The following is a 26,924-nucleotide window of genomic DNA, read 5'->3' on the forward strand; positions in this document are numbered from 1 at the left end:
CTATTGGACATTCCAAACTGGATGTCCCATAAGAATCTCGAACTCAACATGTACAAAATAGAATTCATTATCTTTCCTCAAAAACTCTTCCAAAGCTTTCCTATTTCTGTCAAGGGCACCACCTTCCTTCCAGAATCCTAGATTTACAATCTTTTCATCCTTGATTCCTCAGTTTCACCCCACATATTCAATCAGTTCCCAAGTCTTATCATATCTATCTCTACAACATCTCTAAATATGTCCCCTTCTCTCCACTCACACAGCTACCACCCTAATTCAGGCATTCATCACCTTTGCCTTCTAGTTCAAGCGACTTATAATTGGTCTCCCTGCCTCCAGTCTTGCCCCTACTCCAATCTACGCAGCCACCAAGGTGATTTTCCTAAAGCACATGTCTGACCATGTCACAACCTCTACTTTTTTCCCCAGTGAACTCCAGCTAACCTCTACTCTTCCAAATAACTTATTACATCTAGAATTAAATATTAAACTAAGTTTTACATTTAAAACTCTTCACAGCTTTGCTCCAATATACCATCCAGCTTTATTACACATTACTCCCCTCTTATAGTCCATCCAGACTGGCCTTGTTACTCAAACAAAACCCTCCACCTCCCTTATCTGTACCTTTAACCCTGGCTGTACCACAAGCCTGGAATGCTACCTTTCCTCACATCTATCTCCTTGGGTCTCTGATACCTTCAAAAACAACTCAAACTCTACCTTCAGCATGAGGCCTTTCCTGGTTCCTTTACCTGCTACTCCCTTCCCCTATTTTACTGTTTATGTACTTGTTCTCTCTCCAGATAAAATAAAAACTACTTGAGGGCAGGAACGATCTCTATCCTCTGTGCTAAGCACGATGCCTGAACTGATTGATTGACAATGAAACCCCACATTTGGATCATAATATCACAGTCCCATATATGAGAGGTAGCATTGAGTAGTAAAAAGAGAAGGCTCAGAACCCAACTCTGACATTTACTATGTGACCTTGGGCAAGTCACTTAACCTCTCTGACCTTCAGTTTCCTAATCTGTAAAATGGTAATAATAATACTTGTAGTACTTACTTCAGAGGGTTGTTGAGAGAATCAAACAAGAGTTTTTAAATGCTTTGCAAACCTTAAAGTGCTATACAGGGTATCCCAAAAGTCTTAGTGCAAAAGTCTTTATGCTTTAATAGCTTAAACTGCACTAAGACTTTTGGGACACCCTGTATTAATGCCATTATTATAAGCCACAAGACAAAGTTGAAAAAGGACACAAAAGAAAAACAAAGGGGCAAGAGCAGCAGGGCAAGACCAGATATAAGAAAAATAAGAAGATGTATGCTGGTAGCAACATAATTTTGAGAGGCATTGAGGGATCAATTCTCACAATACATAAGAAGAGCACTATCAAACATTTCAAAAAAACACAGCCTTCATTTTTTTTAAAGCAAGTGGAAAAATATAAACAACTGACCTATATGCCTACTTTCCCATCTCTATAAAATCTTTATAAGAATAATTGGCAAATGTTATCAAGGGCATAATGGGGGCATAAAAAAAAAAGCCAAGGCTTAGATTTTTAAAATCTAGTCACTGCTCAGATTCTTATAATCTAGCCACAGCTTACTAATGTTCAGACTCCCTAAGAGTCTGCCCAATATGATGGATGTTCTAATAAACCTTGACTTTGGCTGAAAAAAAAAAAAAGCCAACCTTTCACAAAAGATTTTCTCCAGCGGACCACACTTTTGCAGTCACAACTGACTAAAATGCGTAAAGAACACAAGATCCCATAGTTTTATTCCTTGTTGACTATAAAGAAGTATTTGTTTCACCTCAAAGTCTCTCCTCCAACAAGTTGTATCCCATGCATAGATTCAAAATCCCACAAGATTCCTTCCTTGAAAATGTATGGACCGAGATTACTTTGTTTGACTGTCTTTATTCATATCAAGCAAAGCACAAAACAGGGAGACATGTTTGTCAAAGCTACTTGCCATCCTCATGGAGGCTATCCGGTGTGGAGTCTGAATGAAAAGATTGCTTACAAAAGGTAAGGGCCTCCTGATACCCATGTTTGCTAATGACTGAGCTGATTGCATCAAGCCCAGATATATGTCAGAGTCTCCTAAATGAGATCTATAATCACACACACACACACACAAAAAAAAAAAATTTAACTTAACTAGCCACACAGGAAAAACCAAGAAGATAAAAAATGTCTATTATCTACCAATCAGATTGGTAAATATTGGAGGAGCTGTGAAAAGACAAGAGCACTGATACCTTTTTGATGGAGCTATAAATTAGCCTAAATGTTCTAGAAAACAATTTGGAAATATAGGAGAAAAGTCACTAAACTATACATACCCTTTGACCCAGCAATATCACTGCAAGGCAAATACCCCAAGAAAGTCAAAGACAAAAACAAGGATCCCCAAATGTGAAACAAACACAAAAGTATTTATAGCAACACTTTTTTTTACGGCAACAAAGAACTAGAAGCAAAGTGGATGTCTATTAACTCTGAAATGGTTGAACAAATTGTCACATGAATGAAATGGATGAAATATTTTTGTTATAAGAAACAACAAAATGAAAAATTCAGGGAAACTTAGAAAGCCTTATACATAGAAATTGAGGCTTAGGAAGATAAGTAGAACCAGGTGAACAATTTGCACAATAATGTAACATTGAAAGACATCAGAACTCTGATAAATATAGTGACCAACCACAATTGCAAAGGACTAACAGTGAAACAGGCCTTCTACCTCTGCTGGAAAGATAGCAGACTGAAGGTGTGAAATGTGGTATATGCTGTCAGACATGGCCAATGTGTTGGTGTATTTTGTTACAATTAAGGACTGTATTATTGGGAGGAGTAGGGTAGATGAGGAGTCATTGGGAAGTAACTATGATATAAAAAGAATAAAGAGCATCAATAAAACATCTAAGTACCTGTTGTCCTATGAAGTTGCATTACACCTCACAGACCTAGTCCAGAAATATATTCATCTTGGAAAGACATAAGCTGATAAGCAATAAACTGGGCTAAGAATCAAATAAGAAGAGAAGAATTGGCTGGATTACCTTTGAGAAACTGTTCAGTGCTTTTAACAATACTCCAGCCAAAAACAAAAACAAAAACAAAAACCAGAAACCAAAAGAAACATTTAAAAATGAAAAACTAACAGATGTATTTAATGTCTTCTCTGAAACCAAGGCCCATCAATATTTTTCCAATAATGCTGTATGTATGGTTGTCATGGAATTCCACAATCTCCAAAGAATTAAATATCAGGGTTACCCAAGGGCAATACAGAAACATGTGGTGGGCATGAATGGGCTGCAACATATGACCAAGGAATGATAATAAGGAAGAGAATAAAGGATGTCGTCAGAGAGCTCTATGCCCAGAAAAGGGATGAGCCAGTCATGTGGCAAGAGCAAAGGATAAGGAATGGAACAGCCTACACACATGGTCCAAACTGTCAGGAGGTCTGGAGGAAGGCCCTCAGCATGTAGAGTGAAACCCCTATGGAGGATTTATAGTCAACAAGCAATGATTAAGCACCTACTATGTGCCAGGTATTGTGCTAAGTACTGGGGATACAAAGAAAAGCAAAAAACAGTAGTCCCTGCCCTCAGGGAGCTCACAGTCTTAATGGGGAAGTCAACATGCAAACAACTATGTACAAATAAGATAAATTGGAGCTAATCAACTGAGGAAAGGTACTAGCATTAAGATTGGGAAAGATGTATAGATGGTAGGATTTTAGCTGGGTCTTGAAGGAAGTCAAAGAAAAGGCATAGATAATAGGTTGCATTGTGAACCACTGTTTAGAGGAGCTCATAAATCTATGGAATGATCAAATTATCCATCTTTAGTGCCCACCATAGTGTCTTGCACTTTGTAGGCACTTAGTAACTATTTATGGTATAGAACAGAAATCTATACGAGAACAGAATCTATATGTACAATGGAAAGAGGCTTGAAACCCCTAGTTTTCAAGTCCCCACTAAACCACTGTATGATCTTAGGCAAATCACTTTTTTTTCTGAGCCTCAATTTCCCTGTCTGTCCAAATAAATGATTTGGGTGAGCTACTGATGTTCTATGGTTCACCCTTCCCTCTTCCTTTTTATAAAAGAGGAAACTGAGGCTAAGAGACACTGTGACTTGCATAGTTCATATACACATATGTGTACATGGATTGTGTACGAGATATATTGACGCAGTCCTCCTTTAGGCATCTTCTGGCATGTTGGTAACATGACACCCATGGGGAGCTTCATCAAGTGACAAACAAAGATGCAGGCAACAGTTCCCCCTAGCAACTGGCAGGTGTTGGTAGTAACCGTAGGGGGTGACTAAGTGGAGAGGTGGCTTCCTTTCCACACATTTCCTCTGTTCCTTTAGACCAAGCTCTATTCATCTAGAGTTTTCTGTGTTTCATACCACGGAGAACCAAAAGGGCAAGAACTATCCTGTGGGCACAGCCACCACAGCACAACAGCTATCGGGCAAGCAAGTGAGTCCCTACCCATCCCCGGGGGTGGGACCTCGTCACCCAGACCCACCACCCTCCTCTTCCTTTCAAGCCTTCTGTCCCACACTAACCCTGGAAGCTGAGAAGTGACAGGAGTGTTTCTGCTCCAATTCACAAATGTTGGGAAGTATGAAGTAATGGAGTGTTGGACTTGTAACCACAAGCCCTGGGTTCCAATCCTTTTGGGGGTTTAGTTTCCAGATCTATAAAATGAGGGAGGATTTGATGATCTCTAATATCCCTTCCAGTTCTAATACTTCGTGATTCTGAATCAGAAGTCTAGAGACATTGAGAGATAGGGTTGCAAAGTAGAACTGTGTGTCCACCATCATCTGACTAGGTGATTGGTTGAGGGAGAGGGGCATAAAGTCATCAGAGCTGAGATTGTACAGATAGACTCAGAAAGTGTGGGGAAGAGGTTTGGGGAAAATCTGATTTTCCAGGCTGGGTACAACCCATTCCTTCAGGCCCTTTGTTCCACAGGAATCCCTGCCCTGTGGCCTCTCTATGGGGTGGTTTGAGGAAGGCCAGGAGAGAAGGAGGTACCTATTCAGCTCCTATATGACCAGCTCCAGGGAAAGGTTGAGGAGATAATGTTGCTATGGCTAAACTAAGATTTGAGGATGATCCATGTTTTTCAGTTCTCCAAATCTTTCTCCTGTACCTATAATGGTGGGCTGGAGAATTTTCATTGGCATTTATTGAATTCCAGCATCTAATGTCCTTGGGATGAAGAGGATTGGAAGAGGGTGGGGTGGGGTGCTGGGCAAAGGAATGAAAGAATCAAAGGAACCAGAGATGATACAAATGAAAAACGCCCTAGCTCTCTTCTTTTGTCTCTAGAATTTGTACATCAGAGGTCAGCACTGGAAGGTACCTTAGAAACCATCTTGTTCGATCTCTTTTTTCAAAGGGGAAAATAGGTCCAGTGAAGGGAAGACACTTGCTCAGGGTCCCACAGTTAGTTAGTGGCACAGCTGGCACTAACTACAGTACCTCATTTCCAGGGCAGGGTTTTTTCCTCTCTAAGACCACATGTGTTGAACACATATGGTAAGAGGGGCCCCTAAACCATACATAACGATCCCTGTGGGCCACATATTGACTTAATTTTACCATGGAATAATATTATCATCTATTTTCTTGTACTAGTATTTATTTTGTTAAATATCTCTCAATTGCATTTTAATCTAGTTCTGTATCTGACACCTCTGTTCTGATCGAAGAAGTGGACTGAAAAACAGTTCCCCCTGTCTGGTCGGTCAGAAGGTGGTGGAGAAGGGTGCAGGTGGAGGGAGGGAAGAAAGAGACTACCTAAGGTTAGTGTACCCGATTCCCCCTTCTCCCTGATGGCATAGGTCCAGCTGCTGTAACAGATCCGTCAGCTGCCAGGAAGGCTAGGGGAGCTCCATGAGACTATCATGCAGATGACCAACTCCAAGACTAACCCATCCACCCAGCTGGTGCTGAGTGAGGAACAGAAGCTACAGGTGATCCTTGCAGGGGTCAGGGAGGTCACAATACAAGAGTACTAAGCGAAGCTTGGTACCCATGTGAGCTCATCCTCCATTGTAAGACCCCAACAGGAAAAAGTTCAGGCCCCTTGGTTGGCTATTCAAGGCCCTCTTTAGCCTGTGTTATCTCCCCCTCCTCCCTCACACACACCTTTTGCTATAGCCTGTCTCCTCAATGTTCTTGAATATGTATAACCCCATCTCACTGCCTTTGCTCACATCATTTCCTTTGACTGAAGTGACTGCCCTCTTCTCTAATCAGCCCTGACCCATTCTTTCAGGCCCTGACCATCCCATAAGTTCAGAGTGATATTAACCTCCTCTGAACTCCTAATTCTCTTGCTATATATAACCATCATTTGGCATTTGCCATATACTCACAACATATTTGTTTATGTGGGAGTTTTGTCTCCTCTAAGCTGTGAGCTCCCCAAAGTCGGTGGCCTAGGTCTCCAGAATATGAGCTCCCCAAGGACAGTGCCTAGGTCTGTTCCTTGTTTGTTCCTGTAACAGTGTGCAGCACAAAACTGAGCACACAGGACTCCCCATTTCCCACAAAGTATAAGAAGCCACACAAATAATCTTTCCCCCAAGAAACTCAGGACTTGAGTAGCCTTATGACCCACCTTCTTCACCCCCTTCCCACCAGATTCATAAGGAACTCATCGACCTCCAAATTGAAACCAATCGCTTAAGGGAGCAATATGAGACCGAGAGCTTTGATCTGAAGTGTGAGGTGCCTGTGTCTATGCATATTTGTGTGTATTTGTGTCTTTGTGATACCCTCTTCCCCATCCTTCTCTTGGACTAGAAACAAGGACCTGACACAGAGTCCCTAGTTGGTAAAATGGCAAGCAGGGGAAAGCTCAATTAGCACTATCCTAATCCTCATCCCCACTGAGATAACCTTTTGCAATTAATGTTGTCCCCATTTTACAGATGAGATAATGAATATGAGTTTGCCTAACATGTCCAAGATTGCATAGAATAAGAAGCAAAACCCAGCTCTCCTCACTCCCATCCTAGATCTTTTTCCATGGAACTGCTACCAGTCCCAGAACTTACCAGTCACCTTCCTGGGTGACCTTGGGACCTTGGATGGGTAGAAGGATAGGATGGGGTTGTAAATAAAGAGAGGGGAAGAACAGGGCCATTCTGCCCTTTCACAGTGGTCCTGCTCCTCCACAGATTCTAACACTGGAGAGCAGAGTCCTAGAGCTGGAACTGACTGGGGAGAAAGCTGGTCATGAGCGGGCAGGACTGGCAGAGCAGCTGAAGATACTGGAAGGCAAGCGTCAGGAGCTGTCAGATGCTTACATCAGCCTTGAGAACAACTACCAGACCCTGGCCAAGCAACATGAACCTGAGGTGAGGGTGTAAGAAGTGAGATGGGAATCCTGGGCTTCCTCCTCATGTTTCTACCCAGCCCTCAGAGGCCTAATTCATTTTGGGTCTGCCCCGTGAATCCAGCCTCCTCGGAGCTGTCCTGTCCTGTCCCCAAACAGCCAGAGTAGGCTGTGGAGCAGAGAGGCTAAGCTAAAGGCTGTTTCTTCCCTATCTCTACTCTTAGGAAATGATCCACTTGACAGGGACCCTTCTAGGAACAAGCTCCCTTAGCCCTGAGGTATTCACCTCAGGCACACTGCTCTTAGCTTCTCCACCCACCTCAGTTCCATATCTTCTGGGCCACATCTGGAATAATAATAATGAGTAATAACAATATATCTTTATATCTTTATGTGTCTTTATATATTTAAATGTCTTTATATCTTGCTTTAAGGCTTACAAAGTGTTTTATACATGTTATCTCATTAGCTCTTCCTAACTCTGTGAAGTAGGTGCTATTATTATCTCCATTTTACAGATTAGAAAATTGATGCTAAGAGAGAGTTTAAATAATATGACATACAATGTCTGAGCCAAGTTTCTAATTCAGGTCTTCCTGACTCTTACATATTCTGCCACCTAACTGCCTGAGTACTTTGAGATGAGAGGAAGAAATCTAGAGACCTGAGTTCCAGTCCTTACTCTACTATTTAATTTCTATGTAACCTGGAATAGATCACTTCCCATCTCTGAGTCTCACTTTCCTCTTCTGCAAACTGAGAGGACAGACTAGACTTCAAGGATTCTCTCAGCTCTAACACTCTCTAATCTGAGCTTCCCTGATCACAAAGAGGCAAATCCTCTAATTTCAAACAGGTAAAACACTCACATGACTGGGATAGTGAGAAGGAAGAGAAATGTAACTTAATTTACTAATTTTTTAAAATACAATATCCTTCCCACCTCCATGTCCTTTCCCAAAAAGTTACAATCAAGTTGGCCTGGGCCTTTGGTAGAATACCTTCTGCATTCATCATAATGGCAAAGATGGTATTCATTTTGAGTACCTCAAAATCTTTCTAGGTAAAAGGGCTCATCCTGCCCCAGCAGCCTAGGTGGAAGCTGAGACCCAAAGAATAAATACCCATCCTTGGCCCCAGGACAAGGCAAGGAGGAACACTGTAGTGAGTGCTGAACACAAATGGAGAACCATGAGAGTTGGGGTAGAACACAGGCCTTTCTTTCCCTTGGTGTCCTGCAGGTGCTCCAGAGGAAGGAGCTACGCCTAGGGCTGTTTGCCATGTCCAAGAAAAAACACTCTTTTCCAGCCCATCCAGAACCATCATCTTCTTCCCAACCTTCAGAGCCTGAGGTAGCTGCCGGGATAGCTGCCAAGCCAGAGAGAATCAGATCTTTGGTACAAGGGTTCACTCACCAGAAACTCAAGGTGGGCTATCCCAAGAGGTCCCTCAGCCAGCACCACTAAATGAGAGTTTCCACTGAAGACAGATCCCTAAACCAAGCATGCTAAGAATTGAGGGGAAAAAAAAAAACAACTAATAACAGGAGCTAGAATTTGCATAGTGCCTTAAGGTTTGCAAAGTGCTTTACATGTACTGTCTCAGTTGATCCTCACAACCACCCTGTGAGAATATGGGCTACTATTATCCCATTTTACAGATGAGAAAACTGAGACTCAAAGAGGTTAAATGATTTGTCCAGTGTGACACAGCTAGTAAATTTCTTAGAGTAGAATTTGAACTCAAGTCTTCCAGCACTCTCTATTCACTGCACCACCTAGCACTTCTAAAAGTCACTGACTCTACCCTCACTCAAGTAACTGTTTGGAGGGTTGCAGGGAGAGGAAATTTTATTATAACATTTGACAGGCAACATATCTGGACAAATGAGCGTAAGTTTCCCGAAAGAACATACAGAGTAAGGAAGTGGACTATAATTTAATCTGGGACAACTTCCTGAAGGAAGAGGATTTTGAAACAGGTGTTTGGGAAGACAAGGGCATAGCTTAATAGTTAAGACCATGGAAGCAGCAGTTCCACCAGAGTTAGACATCTTTCACTTGCCTTTCCCACTACCCTCAGACAGAAGACATCATAACCTCTGAACAGGAGCAGAAAAAAATGGAGAAAAAGGTAAGTGTACCAAGCCCAAGTTCCCCTCCATTTCCTTTTGGAAAAAACAAGGAAAGAATCTGAGCTTCCCCAATCACAAAGACACAAATACTCAAATTTCAAATGTATAAAATACATGATTGGAATAGTAAAAAGGGAGAGAAATGTGACCTAATTTTTTTTAATACAAAATCCTTCCCACCTCCATGTCCTTTCCCAAAAAGTTATGATCAAGTTGGCCTGAGCCTTTGGGAGAATACCTTCTGCATTCATCATACTAGCAAATATGGTATCCCTGCCCCAGGAAGATCACAGTGTAGTCAAGAAGATGATCAAGAATGTTTTAATGAGTTCCAAGCACTCTATACTTGGGGAACAAGGGAGTGATCAGCAGATCAAATGGGTAGGGTTTCTCCAGGAGCATATCCCAGAAGAGAGGTGAGTTTGGAAGAGCATTATCTAGTGCTTGGGTGGGTCCCCGAGTCCCTAGCAGCACTATGCTCCCAAACACTGCCCTCAGAATGGCTCAGTAGTCTCTGGACCAGAGTCTTCAGGGTTCTGAAAACTAGACTAGAAGAACATAGGTCTGGGTGTGTGACCTACAATATGCCAAGTAAGGCCTAGTTATAAGATGCCCACTTCTAAAATGCAACCTGAGGCTGATATGTATGACAGCTTCTAACAAGCCAGTTTATGCCAATTCTGATCATGCCATCACGTATAAATGAATATGTAACTAGAAGCAAAGCAGTGGCCAATGACTGGGAATAGGAATTGTCTCACTACAGTCTTTACCACCTGTATCTCTCTTTCTGGGGATGGCCATAGTTGCTGGCTAGCCAAGAGTACTTTCGGGAAGAGATAGAAAAGATGAAGCTACTGCAGAAGACTCATCAGGAGAAGCTGGAGGAGAGAGTGTAAGTGGTCAGACCAGCATGGAGGGCGTAGCCTTTGGGTTCCAGTATGAAAGAGATTATTTCAAAAGGAAATCAAAAATTATTCTACTTCCTTAGTCTGCAGAGCAGTACACTTTTTAAAGAATTTAGAATCACAGCACATAGATTGTTAGAACTGGAAAGAACCTTAAAACATGCAATAAACAAACTAGAAAAGGGACCTTGGAGTGATATCCAGAGGGAAAATAATTTGTGTAAAACTTCTCATTGAGTTAGTTCTAGAACTGGGGGTAGAACCCACGTTTTCTTATTCTCATTACAGATTCTTCTCATACCACCACCATACTACCTTTCGTTACATCCACACATACCCCCCAAGAGAGCGTAGAGGTCCAAAATATCAACAAGCTATAGAAGGGTAAGGTGGGAGACAGATCCCTACCTACAGATCCACGACAACAGAATCACTTCCATCTTGGCAGTGTGCTATCATTGGCTCCTTGGGGGCCTGATGCCATCCCCTAGGGCCAAGTCAAGGGTCCAAGAAAAGATCCAGTTGCTAAGTTCTGCCTCCCTCATCAACCCAAGCAGTAGAAGGTCAAAATGAAGAGGAGATCCTTCAGGCTCTTGCTCCCTTCTCAGAGGATGAAGCAAGAGAAGAGAGGCATGAGCTGGGCCACCCAGTCATCTAATCAACCATCACTCCACCCTCTCACCACCTCATCCCTGACTGCTGAGGCATGGCCATTGGTGGGGAGGAAGGAGAAAAGACAGACATCCTGGGGCATACCTAGGTATAGAAAGATCTCATGCTTAGGCACCAGAGAAATGAATAGAGTTTCCCCCTCCTACACACACACACACACACACACACACACACACACACACACACACACACACACACACACACACACACACACACACACACACCCCACCCCCTCACCCTCAGATTCTAGGTTGGAAGGATTTTAGGGATGATTATGTCTGATCCTATGGATTGTGTTTGTCAGAGCTAAAGGACAGAATTGCTAGCTTATGGGACTCACTAACCCTGCCATGACCCATGTTTGCCCACCCTGTTTTCAGGGCAGTGCTAGGAAAAGAACTCCAGGATGCCAAACAGGAGATCCATGGCACACAGCTCAAGATGGATGAACAGGCTATGGTAAGCCAGCAATTACTTTTTTTCCTAGTGACACTTCACAGGATGGATCGGAGAGCATTTGGAGCTGAAAGAAGCCTTAGTGATTTTTAAAAATCTAATTCCATCATTTTACGAATAAGGAACCTAAGGCCCAGGAAAGGGAATGGGTTCGCCCATGGTCACACAGTAGTAGAACCAAGATTCAATCCCAGACCTTATGACTCCAATTTCTGTACATAATGACTAGGCAATAGGAAGCTGGGGTCTATAACTTAGAGTGGGTGTTACATGGGGACCTGGGCAGGCAACTGTGTCTTTAAGCATCAAAGTCATGACTATGCTGGCCATTAATCCCAGACAATTCTCCAGGTTCTAAAAACCAGTGTCTTAAATATATAAAAATATGCAAACTAGTTTGAGCTATGGCCCAGGAAGCCATGTAGAGGTTAGGAAGGAGGACCTTGGCAAGTACCATGTTACCCTCAAGCCCCTGCCTCCTAATGTGTCCTTCTCTACTTCCCCCAGGCACTATCTGCTTCCCAGAAGCAACTTCAAGAAGTAGAAAAGGAGAATTCCAGACTGCAGCAACAGCTGAAGATGATGAACGAAGAGTATCGCACCAGGCTTCTGCACTATGTGAAGAAGATGGCTGTAAGAACCGAGAAAGACAGTGAGATAGGCAGGAGACTGGATGGGGTTTGGAGGAAGTGGACAAGGCCATTTCATGAGGATTGGGTAGGGAGTGGTTAAGGGGGATAGGTCCATGTCAGGGCTTATCTGAGTCAATTGTGGTCCAGGTTGACCCAGTCTATGAGAATCCTGATGATTGGATAATGAATTATCCAGTATGAAGTACTGGGACAATTTTTGCAATCAAAAACAGTTGGGGGTGGTTTGAGTCTGGGTTTTAGAGAATTTCTAGCAGAGTTCATGATAAGTCCAAGTAGATTGGCAGTGCGTTCCAAGAGTATTACATGAGTTCTGACCATGCCCTCACAATGATTCTTCTTAATGAGAACTGCTCTTAGGAGAGCCCTCCTTAAGGCAGTCTCACAAGCCCTTGGAAGAAGTCTTGTTCTACCATTCGTCCAGATCGGCAACATTCCCCACTACCCCTTGGGCTTCCATGGCTTATCCAATTAGTCATGGTTTCCATTTTTCTGGGGACGTGGACAGTCTTACATGGACAACACTACCCAGGGCCACCAAGGGCCTCATCAGACAGATGCTGCAGAGCGAGGAGCAATGAAGAAACTCTTGGATGGAATGCTAAATGATATGCAAGCCTCACACCAAAGTCGAGAACAACAACTGGCCAAGGTTGCCCGGAACTATAAGAAGAGGATGGAGAGCCTGATGAAAAGTCACGAGAGCCTGCTCAATGCCTACAGGTACAGTCTTCCAACACCTCCCCCTAAACAGGTCTAGAGCTCCACCAGGCCAACCCTCTCCCAGCTTTCTTCCCTAATGCTTCTTCCACAGGGTAAAGAGTACAAAGTCAAAAGCCTCAACTGTTTTTTTTTCCTCTCAAGAAATGAAAATCTGGGCATGTCCATTTTAGTCCCTTTGGGTAGAGCGTGAAGGGTGGGGAGCTCCTTGCAAATATAGCCTTCATCAGGAGGAAACTGTACAAGAGAGCTCACTGGGATAAGCTGGAGTTGAGTAACTACCAAGTCCAAACAGGGCCACAATCTAGATCCTTCCGGGGTTCTGTGGGCAACAATCAAAGTAATGGGTGACAGGCAAGCCTGGTTTAGGGTCCAGAGGGAGCAGATTAAGGTCCGGGGTGGTCCCAACATGGAACCTGGTCCTCCGGAAGTCCACTTCACCATCAACGAGGTTGATCTTCAGTCCAACCTAACCCAGGAGCTCAACAAGCTTCGTGAGGACAAGGCTCAACTGGAGACTCAAATTCAGGAATTGCAGGCCAAGGTAAAGCTCTAAACCACCTTGACCTCTACTGAAGCCACATGACACCTCAAAAAGGCTGTAGAATTTATTTACCCACAGTTACACAACGAGGCATCAAATAGAAACCAATGTTTCTGGGTGTCCCATATAATTCTATTCAGCCAATTCAGAAAATCATAGAATGTCAGAGCTGGAACAAAGGATAGAAGTTACTGAAAGGAAGACTTTGACTTCATGAGAGGAAAAATTAGCCAGTAGACCTATCCAGACAAAGATGGACTACTGAGATAGTGAGTTTCCCATCACTGTTCAAGCAGAAGTTAGATAATAACCATTTTTTTGGAAATATTCTAGGAGAAATTCCTGCTTGAGGTACTGGTGAGACTAGATGAACCTTCCAACCCTGAAATCCTGTGATACATGGGACAAAGCAAGAGCCTGGAAAATCCAAATAGCCCACTGTTAGCCTGTAGTTTCATCCTCTTTACCCAACACAAAAGCCAAATGGAAAGGTTTTCCTTCTCCGTGCCCTTGCCCCCTAAGGAAAGGGCTCATCTTCATAGATTATAGATTTATAGTTGGAAGGGGCCTGAGGAGCTATCTAATCCAACCCTTTCATTTTACATATAATGAAACTGAGTCCCAGGGAACATCACACCCAAGATCACAAAGGTAGCAAGAGGCAGAGCCAGGAATCAAACCTAGACACCAAATCAGAGCTCATTCCACTGTGCTATGAGTTAATTGAAAGGTAATCAAATACTTTTGGAATATGTTCCTAGTTTTCTGAGGCTATCTCCAAGGGCTATCCCACAAAATGTCAATGTCAAAGATGTCATACAGGATTGAATGAGTCAATGACTCGAGCCAGAGTGGCACTGAAAGAATAAGGAAAGAAAAGAGGTACTAGAATTGTTTGTGACTTTTGTTGTTTGTTTCCCACAGAATGGATCCACCAAAGTCACTCATTTGGGGGCATCTTTGCCACGGTGAGTGTCCCTAATATGTCTGGGACCAGACATGCTCCACAGCCCAAAACAGATCTGTGGTAGAGATGAGTAGGAGTGATAACTGTACCCTTATCTGGGCTAACAGCCCAAGAGTTAAGTGCTGACCATGAAGAGGGGAAAGGAGGCAGTAAGAAAGGGATGGGACAAGTGGGGGAATGGAGCAAGAGATATGTGGGATAGACCATCCTCCTCCTGACCTCACTCCTCAAAGACTTCACCTCCTCTCCCTTTCTAAGTGTACCCCAGCTTGGGGGACCCCAGGCAGACACAGAAAGCACTGGGTTCAGTCAGGCCACCTGGGTTCTAATCCTGGGTCAGCTACAGCACGACTATTTGATGTGTCACAACAATTTTTTGAACTTGAAATTTCTCATCTATCAAGTGGAAATAATATTTGTCCCACTCCTGCTCATTTAGGGGCCCAAATGAGCTAATAGGTGCATAACCACTTATTCACTCATTTAACAAGTATGTATTGAACACTTTCTGTATGCACATCCTGTCCATGATGCTGTGTGGATGGGAATTGACCAATTATACACCAGGGGGTGGGCACGTTACTGCCTGAAGTCAAAGGCAGGGGATTTCTCAAGTGAGCCTAGTTCCCTGCAGGCATTCCACTGACCACCACAGAGCATCTGTGCAGTAGCAACAAGGTCTTGGAGGCCCAGAAAACAGACTTTGAAAGGAAGGGCCTTCAGATGTAATCTTATCCTACTGTTCTCGAAGCTTGGATCTCTTTCCTATAATATCCCTGACAAGAGGTCATTCAGCTTCCAGTTTAAATATCTCCAGTGACTATGAATTCATTACATTTCAGTGAAGTCCATCCCTTTGTGGGACAGCTGAAATTTCTAGGAAATTCTTCATAACACTATGATTAAGCTAAAATCTGCCTTCCTATGTTTCCTATAACAAATGTTACATTTGGGGGCAGCTAGGTGGCGTAGTGGATAGAGCTCCAGTCTTGGAGTCAGGAGGACCCGAGTTCAAATGTGACCTCAGATACTTGACACTAGCTGTGTGACCCTGGGCGAGTCACTTAATCCCGACTGCCTAACAAAGGAAAAAAAAAGTTACATTTGATACTATATTTCCATAACTACAGAATTACACTGTATTTCACATAGCACTTTTTAGGTTGACAAAGCACTTTCTCCACAACAATCCTATGAGGCAGGCAAAGCAAGTCATCTCCATCTTGCAGATGAGGAAGAAGGGTTTAAAGATTCATCATGGTCATACAGCTGGTTAAATGTTGGAGGCAAGATTCAAATCCAGTTCTCTTGACTCTACCTCCTGCATTCTTCTCATTCTTTCGTCAAATATGACATTCAAGACCAGACACACTACTCTAGATAATGGTCTGAACAAGGTAGAAGATAGAGCAAGGTCACCTATGATGTTCTAGATCCTGTGTTTCCATAATTACATGCTGGCTACAATCTATAATAACTTCCTGTATTCGCTATGGTGTTACAGCAGCGCCTTGACCATTCTTTTCATCTAAGTCATTCTTATCACTTGACACGTAGCTTCAGAAGGAGGCTTATGATACTCACAGTTGACATCCTGAGAGTACAAAGCACTTCACATTTCCTCATATGATCTTCACAACCCTGTGAGTTAGGTTATGTATTATTATTCCCATTTTATAGATGAGAAACCTGTGGTTAAGCTTGGGGCCTATAAGGGGCAGAGTTGAGATTTTCCACAGGACCATGAGGAAAGTGGTCAGATCAAAGGAAGCCAAAGGGTGCCAAGTTCTTGTTCCACCACAGCAGAGATCTATTATATAACGAACCTTCCAAAGCAGGGGGCAATGAATAGGGAGTGGGACCAATTGAAGCCAGAGGATAATCTCCAAACGAGTGGCGAGTCCCATTGCCTGCGTTGTGAGATCAGAGACCTTCCTGCATTCCACACATGCTCTTTTCTTCTCTCCAAGGGACGAAGTGGTCTGGGCCGAGATCCAGAAGCAGCTTCAAGAGTTCACCCAAAACACTCAGGTAGTAGATGTTTCAAAAAGAAGACTCCAGGGTTGATCCAGTTATTCCTTAGCCTAACAATCTTCCTAATCCTCTACTCACCATCCACCATCTAGGAGCCAGTCCAAGGGGTGAAGGAGTTAGGAATTCAGATCAAAGCTGCTTCTTCCTCTTGAGAAAGGGCAGAAAAGCTAGGGTTCCCACGTCAGATCCTTGGACACAAGTCTCACTGCAGCCTGGGATGCCACCCTCTGTCAGGGAGATATGCTAAGGCTATACCTGACCTCCAGTACAGATGATGGGTATGACCTGGAAATAGTTCTCTACTGTCCCAAGATTGAGACTTACTTCTTTAGTTCTGTTCTGACTAGAGCTAAATGACGGTTTCATAAAAGCTTACCATGAGGCCATCTAGCTTTCTTCCCACTTAAAGCAGGAATAGGCAACCATATTGCCTCTGCTTGAGCACCTCCAATAAAAAGGAGCCCGTAAGGCACCAGTCCATTTCTAGGCAGTTTTTTTGTTTTTTTTATCAAAGTTCCTTCTTATATTGAGCTAAAACCTGTCTCCAACTTCCCTCTATTGATTCTAGTTTTGCCCAATGAAGCTGAACAAACCAATCCCTCTTCCCCCTAAGGGCCTTTCAGATATGTAAAGATTCTGATTATAGTTGGGATTTGGGAGATCCATTCCCAATCATCTCACATTTAATTCTAAGTAGTTTATCATTCATTACCCTGCTGAGATCACTTGCTAAGAAAAGGATGAGCCAAGTTTGACTGGGCAGAGGGTGGAGCAAGGAAAGAAGCTGCTGCCCCGCCAACTCTGAGGAGTCATTCTGTTTTGGGGAGGTCAGTACTTGAATCAGCAGGGAAAGAACAGTTTGAAGGTGACAATGCGCTTTCTCTGCTAAATAAGACCCTAGCAATAGCAACAGCACTGTTGCTGTTGTTTTGTCACTCATGTCCAACTCTTTATGACCCCTACTGTCCATAGGGTTTTCTTGCAAATACTAAGTAGTCTGCCATTTCCTTTCCCAGAGGTTAAATGATTTGCCTAGGGTTCATACAGCTAGCATGAGGTTACATGTGAATCCAGGTCTTCCTGACTCTAGGCCCAGGGCTCTACCTACTGAGCCACCTAGCTACCCACCAACAGCATTAGTTATTAGCAATTGCCACATTAAAAGCACCACTACTGATTAGCTGGATTATGTCCACAGCACAAAGAGGATGGTGTGGGGGAGGTTCAAACCCACTCAATAAGCCTATATTATCTAATATGTGCCAACCCCAGAGTTCCTGCTCTCAAGGTGTTTGAAGCTAATAGCTTGGGTTAGGGGAGGGGGAGAGAAAGGAAAGAGGTGGGGGGAAGAGGCAGGCAAGAGGAGGAAAAGACATGTATACCAACAGTTCACTCTCCCTTTTATCACAAAGGAGAGGTCTGGATTAAGTCCTATAAGAAATTTTGAGGGTGGAGAGATAATTTTGATTAGTGGGATTGTTTATAAAGCATTGAAATGGGAGAGGGCAGGGCAAAAATAGGGAATAGAAGGGACAGCTAGGTGGCACAGTAGATAGAGCTCCAGCCTTGGAGTCAGGAGGACCTAAGTTCAAATCCAGCCTCAGACACCTGAAACTTACTAGCTGTGTGACCCTGGGCAAGTCACTTAACCACAACTGCCTAAGCAAAAAAAATTTTTAAAAAAATAGAAGGTAGTTTAATTTGGCAGGAATAGAGGTACATGAAAGGAAGTTAACATGAAATAAGGCTAGAAAGATAAGCTAGAGCCAGTGTATAAAATATTTTCAATATGAAGACTAGAAGAAGCAGATTAGAGTAGGGGAATGAGTCCTCAGCTTGAAGTCAGGAAGCCATGTGGTCTGAGTCCTGGCTTAGACACTTACTAGTTATATGACCCTGGAAAGACACTCAATCTTTCCCAAGCTGTTTCCTCATCTGTAAAATGGGGACAATAGCACCTACCTCACAAAGTTGTTGCATCAAATGAGGCAATATGTGCAAAATGCCCTGCAATCAACTTTATTTTGCAATCATAACACACAAAGATCAGTTGAAATTACTGTAAACAATTAGCCTGGAAAAGAGAAAATAGCAGGGGACATTACCACTGGCTTCTAATATCTGAAAGACTATCATGTGCAAGAAGAGATTAGGCTTGTTTTCCTTGATCCCACAGGGAGGAACTAGAACTAGTTGGTGAAATGTAAGAAACAGGACCTAACAGCTATAACTATTAAAATATGGAATGGGCTACCTCTTTAGATAGCGAGTTTGAATTTCCCATCACAACAAGTGTCCAAACTAAGTTCAATGGTCAATTGTCAGGCATGTTGTAGAGGGGCATCTTGCTTTAGATAGAATTTGCACCAGAGGACCTTTGAGATCCTTTCCATCATTGAGATTCTGTGAGCCTGTTTTCTCTCCTTGTTACACTCAGAGGGAGCTAGAGAAAGAGAGGAGCCATTTGTGGAGCCGGGCCTTGGTGGCAGAAGGACAACTCTCACAACTCCAAGAGTATGTGGATAAACACCTAGGCAGGTGAGCCAAGGTGGAGCTGCCCCAGGGGAGCCCAGCACTATGGCAATATGGCTCTGCTGGGATAGCAAGGCCACTCTCCCCATCTGACCCCTTAAGAACCCTCAGACTTTTATCACCTCACCTCCCAAAAGCCACCTTCATTATTCTACTTGACGAGGCACAAGTATGTAGCTGTTACTCTGGGACCTTTATCTCAGGTTATTCACTGCACTCAACAGCCCTTCTGTCCCCACCTCTTCCACAAAAGGAGTAGAGAGTAATAACCTTCCTTTTCAAAATACCAGGCAACCAATAGCCTAGTGCTAGCCCCATCAAAACCAGGACCCAGACCTCCTGGGGATTGTACGTTCTCTTTCCCTTACCCTTCCCTGCCTCTCTTGGCAGAAGCAAGTAGAGAAGAGTATCCTGGTGGTGAGGGTACTGTTACCTAGAAATTTAAAGTCACCTAAGAACTAGGATGATGCCATTGCGATAGATGCTAATCCCAGCAGCAACATAAGACAAATGTGAATGGTCAAAGCTGGCAATGTTCAGAGGCCTAGTCAATCTCTGAGGGAAAATGACCCCTTGAGGGAAGGCTCAGAGCTCCCAGGAGGGGTTCAAAGGGATAAAGACCTGACCTAGAGCAAAACTGTCTTCCCCAACCCTCTCTACAGGTACAAGCAGGAGATCTTGAGGCTGAGGAAGCTCCTGGAAAATGAGTCCTCATAGGCGGCTGAAGCCAGTTTCCTTAAATCCCCAGAGCCAAAGCACCACCAACAACTAGCTGTGCCTGCTCAGCCTACTCCCAAGAAACAGCTGGAGGCACTGGCCCTAAAAGCCTATGGGCAAGCAGCTCTACATGGATTTCTGGAGTATTAGGGATGGGAATGAACTCTAAATTTGCAGGTAGGAGGAGTCCAATCTTCTCAGAATTCTGTGCCTACCATTACTGTTAATGCCTTATGCCTCTCTACAGTGGTGCAGGAGCTTGAACTAGGCCATCACTGCCACACCAAAAGCAACCTGGAACAAGACTCCAAACTTTGGGGCCTTGTGTCCTGGAGTGCTCCGAGTTCTCTGTGCCCTGAAGCCCACTCACATTAAGGTATGACTGGGCTACCTAATTTGGTGTCTTTGAGGGGAAAAGATATCAGAGGAAATGAAATAACCTGGAGTTTAGAAAAAACTAGAGGGGGAAAAAAGTAAAATAGTTGTAAGTAGTAAGGAGGGGATCCTTAGTCCAGTGGTAGTCAAGAGAGCATCAAAATGAAAAAACTTTTATTGTGTTCAAATGTGAACTACAGGAAACAAATTTCAGTTCTTGACCTCGAGTTGCCAATGAAAATCTTCAGAAGTGATCCTGAACTTCCCTCAATGTTGGCTCCTAATAATTATCTGAGCCTCAAGTACAGTGACCAGGATCAGTTCTAGCTTGGAGCACATCCTGCTTCTCTGTGGTTAAGGGAGGTGAAATCCTTGGTTCAGACAAAGGCTGCTAAGGTACCCTTACGCATAAGGTAGAGTGCCCCTCTCACGAAGGGAGCTCTACTTCCCCAAAACCTAGACAGGTGTTCCCTGTAGAAAGGTAGTTTCCCTCATCTCCATGTTTTCCCGGATGAGTCCAATATCATAAGCCCAAACCTTGTCCAGGCCCTCACCAACTGTGGCTATTGGCTCCCAACTGGGAAGGGGGAATCGACCAGATACCACTCGGGCCTCGTTGGGCAATTCCGCTAGGAATTTGGTTTCCAGGAGAGGGAGCTGTGGAAAAAGGCCAAGTCAGAAGAGAAGTAACCTGCAAAGGGGATTTGGGGGGGTGGAGCAGGGAGGGAAGGGGTAGTGAGGAGACCTGGTAATAGGATAGACTGGTTTGAGGCACAGGGTCATAGGAGCTAGGAAAAAGCTGATCTGGCTTCAGCAGGCTGAAGTTCAAAGCTAGCAACTCTGTGGCTGGTCTGCCACCCTAGGGTCAAACAAGGTCTTCCAAAGGATCTTTAAATCTGGTTGCTACGCTTTCCTCCAAAGTGTTCCCATTCCATCTCACAGACATTTGAGATGTCTTTGGGGTTCCTAGCAACATCCAATGCCAGCCCATTTGGGAACAGCCTGCTGATTTTTCATGGGGACGGCTAGAGAAACAAGCAGACGGCTGTGAAGCCAAACAGATGGGGCACTGGCCCACAATGCAACAATTACTTCAGTTTGAATCATTCCCTAGCCCTGGGAATATTTTAGTTCAACAAATCCCATGGCCCTAGAGCCTCTGAAAGTGCTCAGACATACCACACCGGGAGCCAGGAAGACTGTGACGTTTTTGCAATCAGCCAGGTTCACCTGTAGAAGAGATAGGGCTGCTTAGGAGAGATGAGGCCAAGATGACAGCCACAAGGGACTGCTTTGTAAAGGTCTTCTACTTTTGTTAACACCTAGAAAAGGGAACCTTTGTGCTCTAACTAGGGAGCCCAGAAACCTCTAAACGTGTATATTTCATGTTCCCAGCAATCAAGATGGTTTCTTAACTCCAGGGGAACCAGGATATAGCAGGCTATTGGCCTAAGGCATCTTCCCTTGCTCTTCTTCCTCTGTTGATGGCCTCCAATTCCAAGGCCAAAGTTATGCTAAACCAATGATTGTTTGTAGCCTTTGAAAACATCTATCCGGCTCTGCTGTCCCTAAAACCTAAGGAAGTATCTTATTAGCAAGTGAGGAAATATCTTAAGTCATCCTAACTAGACTATATTTAACCAATTCAAAGAGGCCAAAGGTCTAGAGCCCTTAGGCCACAGAATCACTTAGCTAATAGGAAAGGAGCTCATTTCCAAGTGGCTGGGAAATCTAAGTTACTCCTCTAACACAGATCTGACTAAAGGTGCTAGATAAAATAAGATCATGGAAAGAGGATTAAACTGTGAGTCAGGAGACCTGGGTTAAAGTCCCAGCTTGCCACTAATTCACTGTGATCTTAGGGAAGTTATTTCCCCTCTCTGGGTTATCAGTTTCCTCCTCTATAAAATGAGGGGGGTGGGGGTGTAGCATATGGTCTCTAGGATCCTTTCCAGGTCTGAAAATTCTTAACTCTTCAAGATGAGTGGGAAGAGGAGAAGGATAAAATAGCTACCTCCTACAACTAGAATCACTAAGTCACTGGCCCTGGTCTCATAACTCTAGCTTTGAGCATGCTGGTTTCCTGGGCCAATCAGTACTTATGTGCCCCCCCCCCCCACCCCGGTTGCCCACCCCAACTAACTGGAATCCAGAACTAAGGAGAGAGAAGGAAGAGTATAGAGTTGCAATTACCTTCCAGAGATCCTCCTTCTGGTAGGAAACCTTTTGAGCACAACCAGCCCGCCACGCATAGAACCGGGAAAGCTGAAGAAGCCAGGGGTTCAGTTCATAACCCACAACAGGATAGAATCCTTGTCTGTATGCTGCCAAAACCTGTAGTACCAAACAACGAGCACTCCCTTCCATATCCCTCAAGGATCAGGGAAGGTGTTGGCTAGACAAGGCAAAGCTAGGTGTCATGAACTTGAACAAATATAGGAATGGGAAAAAGCAGCACGGAGGGAATGGTATCCAGAAGAGCCTCTCATCTGATGCAAGGAACCGGGACCTAAAAGATGGAACACAGGAAAAGAAACCCTATTCTTTAACCTGGCACTCAAGGCCTCTACATTCTAGCTCCAACTGACCTACTCGTTATTCTCTGAATTTGGACTACTTCAGTGCTTTGGCTGATACCCTTCCCTTTGCCTGGAATGTTCTTCCCCTTGACCTCAGCTCACTGAAATCCTACCCATCCCTCAAGACCCAATTCCAATGCCATCTCCTCCATGAACCTGTCCCTCTCTCATGAACTGGAAATGATCACTCTCTCTACAAATCTCTCATTACATTTTGTTTGTAGTTTTCTTATGAATTCATACTACTTCGTATTAGCTAATCCATGTGTACGTTTTATCCCTATACTCTAATAACATCCCCTGAAAACACTAGACTGGACTCTCCTTGAGCGTAGTGATGATTGTTTGTCTCTATATATCCCCCAGTGCTGGACTCTGCTAATAACAGGTAGTCAATAAATGTTTGCAGAATATGCTGAAATGAACTGAGAGTAGAATAGTCTGAAAGGAACTCTATGACCCAACCAGAAAGAACAGATAAGGGAAGGAGCAGAAAGGGGAGATTTTTTTTCCTTCTTACAATCCTGCCATCACCAGAGCCCAAGTCCACCATCTTGCCAGAGCGGCCCCGGAGAACATTCAGAACATTCTCTACCTGCTGCCTACTTGATGGGACATATGGCACCTGGAAAAAGACAGAAAGAGCACAAATTTTGAAGCTGCTCTTCAATTATCATCTTCCCCTTCTCCCCACCGAGGCCAACTTACCTGAAGCTTCAGGGGCACTCTGCGGAAACCAGGCATAAGGAACCCTGCCCAGAAGGTATAGGCAAATAAGCCAGTGCCAGCTGCCACTTGTAAGATACCCAGTCCCCCAAGGTGGCGCTCTTGTAGTTCTGCCATGGCCTCTCCAGGATCATCTTGGTCCATTTCTAGGGGAACAGTATGTAGAGGAGCTTCCAATACCCACCTTTTGGCCCCTATTCTCTATTGGTCCCTGGTTTTACCTCTTCTCCTCTCTCTTCCCAATCCCCCTCCGTTTCCCAAGTCTATACCCTGTTAGGCACAAACCCCCTCCTATTTGAGGAGGGACCTTATCAGTCAAAGCAAGGACAGTCAAGCCCCTGGCATACAAAAAGCTGAATAATCACACTGATAATGAATCACCCCACTCTACAGGCAAGCATATAAAAGGGAAAAAAGTGTGATTCAGAACCGCTGAGTTGGCCTGCAGAATCCATTGTATGACCAACTCCAGTATATTGGGTCAATCTGACAAAGAACAACCCACTTTGGAAGCCACTGGAGCTCAAAAGTAAGGGTATTAGCACAAGTTAAGACAGTGGTTCTTAAACTTTAAAGTACCAGAGCTATACTGACTTTTTGTACAACAGAAAACCCACTAAAATTTAAAAAAAAATCATCATTACCACTGGTGAAAAATAACTGCTTATTATTGCTATTAAAATAATTGACTTTATTATGAAATCAGAGGAATTAAGTATAAAACCCAAGTCAGCTCACTCCCAGCTCCTCAATACCCCCCAAACCATGCCCTTATAATCATCTACAAAGCCTAAGCCCTCTACTCCACACCATCTCCAACAGAAGACTGAGTAACGCAATGTGGATGTGCCTTACTTTAGGAAAAAGATTTTTACAAAATTATAGAAAGTCAGAGATGGAAGGGGCTTTCCCTTAAGAAAGCCTCTAATTCCACCCTCTATTTTGCAGTAGTCACTGACACCCAGCAAGAGGAAGAAATTTGCTCAAGTTCCCATATGAGTCAGTAGCAGAACCAGGTTTGCAAACCTGGGCTCCTTCCATCATGATGAAAATGTCTAAAATGAAATTCTATGATGCCAACTCTATTTTAAAATGCTATTTGGATTTGCTATTTAAAGGAACTGATGTGATGTATCCTTTTATAATCACCCCTTCCCTCAACCTTGTTTGTCCTTTATGCATGCAATTTTTAACACTTGCCTAAAGCAAGATTCAGAATCTGAGAGTTGGGTTAGACTATCTAGTCCAAAATATAACTTAATAAGAATCCCTTCTACAACAAATCAGACAAGTAAATTAACATTTTAAGTCATTCAGAGAAGACTCTCTAACCAAATCATGGTCATCAAGCCTTTCTTTGATGACCTACAGTGACAGGACCCACTACTTTGGAAGGCATCCTACTTCCATTTTTGTTAGAAAATTGTTTGCTAGTTTTTCCTTCCTAGAGATCCTAAATCAGGCTCTCTGATACTTTCACCTATTGCTTCTAGTTCTGTCCTCTGAGGTGGAGCAGAACAAGTCCATTCCTCCATTTGACAACCACTCAAATAGTTGAAGTCAGCTATCATGTCTCTCCATGTTTTCTCCAAATGACCCCCAATTCCTTTCATTGATCCCTATAAGGCGTGAATATGGGCCTTCATCAAAGGCCCACTTGGATGCTAGAAATGCTCCTTTAAATGTAGTGTCCCGAATGGAAATATTCCAAATGTAGTCTGGGGGGGCAAGGTAGATAGAATACATCGGGCCTATTTATCACATTCCCCCCTCCCCACCCCACCTCCTGGAGACCGTGCTACTTCCTTTTTTTGGGGGGGGGGGGTGAGGCAATCAGGTTAAGCGACTTGCCCAGGGTCACACAGCTAGTTAAGTATCATCTGTCTGAGGCCGTATTTGAACTCAGATCCTCCTAACTCCAGGGCCAGTGCTCCATCCACTAGAGACTGTGCCATTCTTAATGGAGCCTAAAATAATATTAACGGTGTTCCTTTTCTACAGCTCCACTCAGCCCTTCTATTTTTCCCAGAATGATCTAACTGTGGGGAAAGACACTCTGGGCTGAAAGGAAACCCCTATGCGAGCCTCCAACCCCATCCCTTCAAACCAGCCCCAGTAGAGAAGTCTCTCAATGAGTAAATGTGCTTGGGGGGAAGGGAAACGGGGGCAGGAGAAAGAGTAAGAAGTGTCAGTACAAAGTAGAAAAGTGTGCCTAGGGGCAGCTAGGTGGTGTAGTGGATAGAGCACCGGCCCTGAAGTCAGGAGCTGTGTGAACCTGGGCAAGTCATTTAACCCCATTTGCCTAAAAATAAAAAATAAAATAAAAAATAAAAATGTGCCTAATAATCCTTCCCCCTCCAGCGGACACTGGAGATCTGGGCGCTATGGGCCTCTTCATGGCACTTCCCTGCCTGGACCTCAGTTTCCCCATCTGCAAACTGGGGGTATAATACTGGATGATCTCTGACGCCTCTGGCAGCTCTCTATGGCTTACGGAGTGTGTGACCTTCCTCTCCCTGAGCCTCCGCATCTTTAAAGAGGGATGAGAATCCCCTCGCGAGGCTGGGGCCGCGCTGAGGCCCGGGGCACACACGCGCCCGCTCAGCCTGGGGAGACCTTCAGACGCCCGGCTCAGGCCTGCCCCCCGCACCTGCTCCTGCAGGCCCTTTCCTCCGCTTCAGGAGCCTGGGGGAGGGGGGAGGCCTGGGGCGGAGTCTCTCGGGCTGCAGCAGCGCCATCCGCCCTCCCTTCCAAGTTCCCACCTCATGAGGGGCGGCCCGGAATCGGACCCCGCTCCCCTTCACCACCGCTCCTGCGGGGGAGGATTCGGCCACAACACCCTCCGGAAGCAGCAGGCAACCCTGATTCTCCGTCCACTCTGTCCTGCCTGGATCCCAGGGCCCCCCCTCTCGAGTTCGGGACCAATCCCCTCAGCAGGGCCGCAGCCGTTGGGGCGAAGGGGGCGGGGGTGAGCAGAAGCACAGGCAGGTCGCCAACTCTCAACCGGAAGAGAGTGCGCTGCCGGGTCGTGCCGGCCAGGCGCGTGACCTCCTTGGGAAGTGGAGCGCGTGCGCAAGAGTCGAATGTGGAGGTCGAGAGAGCAGACTGGTCGCATCGTTCACGGTCACCTGGGAGACGACGAGGGGTGGGGCGGGGGCGGGCGGAGGCGAGGAGGGACGAGAAAGTGGAGCGCGTGCGCTCGCTCGGGGAACGCGCCCCTCCTTCCCCGGGCACCTAACGGTCAGCCAGCACGGGGAGGAGCACGTGGTCAGCCTTCCTTTATCTATGCGGCTGACCAGAGGAGGTTGGGGATACGGAAACCTGGGGAGTTAGTTATCTTCTGGTTAGCCCCAGACGTGCCCCGCCGGTTTGGCCCTTTCTTGACGTTATTAAACAGAGCTGTAAGAACTTTCCGGCTCATTTGATCTAATCAGTGCAAGACAAGCATTTATTAAACACCTCTTGGGTTCCAGGCACAGTCCTAAGTATTTGGAGCACAAAGACCGAC

At 44.6% G+C, this 26,924-nt stretch overlaps 2 protein-coding genes across 2 annotated transcripts; one reads left to right on the top strand and one right to left on the bottom strand.

Moving 5' to 3' along the window:
* The first annotated feature begins 4,249 nt into the window (after positions 1-4,249).
* CCDC78 (coiled-coil domain containing 78) lies at positions 4,250-20,182 on the top strand. The gene is made up of 15 exons (XM_027862975.1): positions 4,250-4,524; positions 5,737-6,032; positions 6,706-6,792; positions 7,245-7,424; positions 8,644-8,829; positions 9,485-9,535; positions 10,343-10,431; positions 11,497-11,575; positions 12,080-12,205; positions 12,731-12,945; positions 13,312-13,486; positions 14,411-14,454; positions 16,424-16,484; positions 18,925-19,025; positions 19,682-20,182. Exons 2-15 carry the CDS (start codon positions 5,964-5,966, stop codon positions 19,734-19,736), a joined length of 1,518 nt encoding a protein of 505 aa, XP_027718776.1. The 5' UTR covers positions 4,250-4,524; positions 5,737-5,963; the 3' UTR covers positions 19,737-20,182.
* Positions 20,183-20,268: 86 nt separating this feature from the next.
* FAM173A (family with sequence similarity 173 member A) lies at positions 20,269-26,386 on the bottom strand. Its single transcript, XM_027862976.1, has 6 exons — positions 26,179-26,386; positions 23,399-23,562; positions 23,211-23,315; positions 22,305-22,445; positions 21,291-21,341; positions 20,269-20,768 (listed from the first exon to the last, which is right to left on the bottom strand). The coding sequence occupies exons 2-6, from the start codon at positions 23,558-23,560 to the stop codon at positions 20,568-20,570; spliced, it is 660 nt and encodes a 219-aa protein (XP_027718777.1). The 5' UTR covers positions 23,561-23,562; positions 26,179-26,386; the 3' UTR covers positions 20,269-20,567.
* Positions 26,387-26,924: the final 538 nt, after the last annotated feature.

The sequence above is a fragment of the Vombatus ursinus genome, unplaced genomic scaffold (assembly GCF_900497805.2).
Source record: "Vombatus ursinus unplaced genomic scaffold, bare-nosed wombat genome assembly UNPS02014770.1, whole genome shotgun sequence".
Taxonomy (NCBI): domain Eukaryota; kingdom Metazoa; phylum Chordata; class Mammalia; order Diprotodontia; family Vombatidae; genus Vombatus; species Vombatus ursinus.

Excerpts from the sequence above, each read along its gene's own strand:
- CCDC78 (XM_027862975.1), top strand. The coding sequence starts at position 5,964 with ATGCAGATGACCAACTCCAAGACTAACCCATCCACCCAGCTGGTGCTG. Across the intron at positions 11,576-12,079 it reads AGATGGATGAACAGGCTATG|GCACTATCTGCTTCCCAGAA; the intron begins GTAAGCCAGCAA and ends TACTTCCCCCAG. Across the intron at positions 16,485-18,924 it reads AGTTCACCCAAAACACTCAG|AGGGAGCTAGAGAAAGAGAG; the intron begins GTAGTAGATGTT and ends TGTTACACTCAG.
- FAM173A (XM_027862976.1), bottom strand. The coding sequence starts at position 23,560 with ATGGACCAAGATGATCCTGGAGAGGCCATGGCAGAACTACAAGAGCGC. Across the intron at positions 23,316-23,398 it reads GAGTGCCCCTGAAGCTTCAG|GTGCCATATGTCCCATCAAG; the intron begins GTAAGTTGGCCT and ends GTCTTTTTCCAG. Across the intron at positions 20,769-21,290 it reads TCTTCCTGGCTCCCGGTGTG|CTCCCTCTCCTGGAAACCAA; the intron begins GTATGTCTGAGC and ends CTTTTTCCACAG.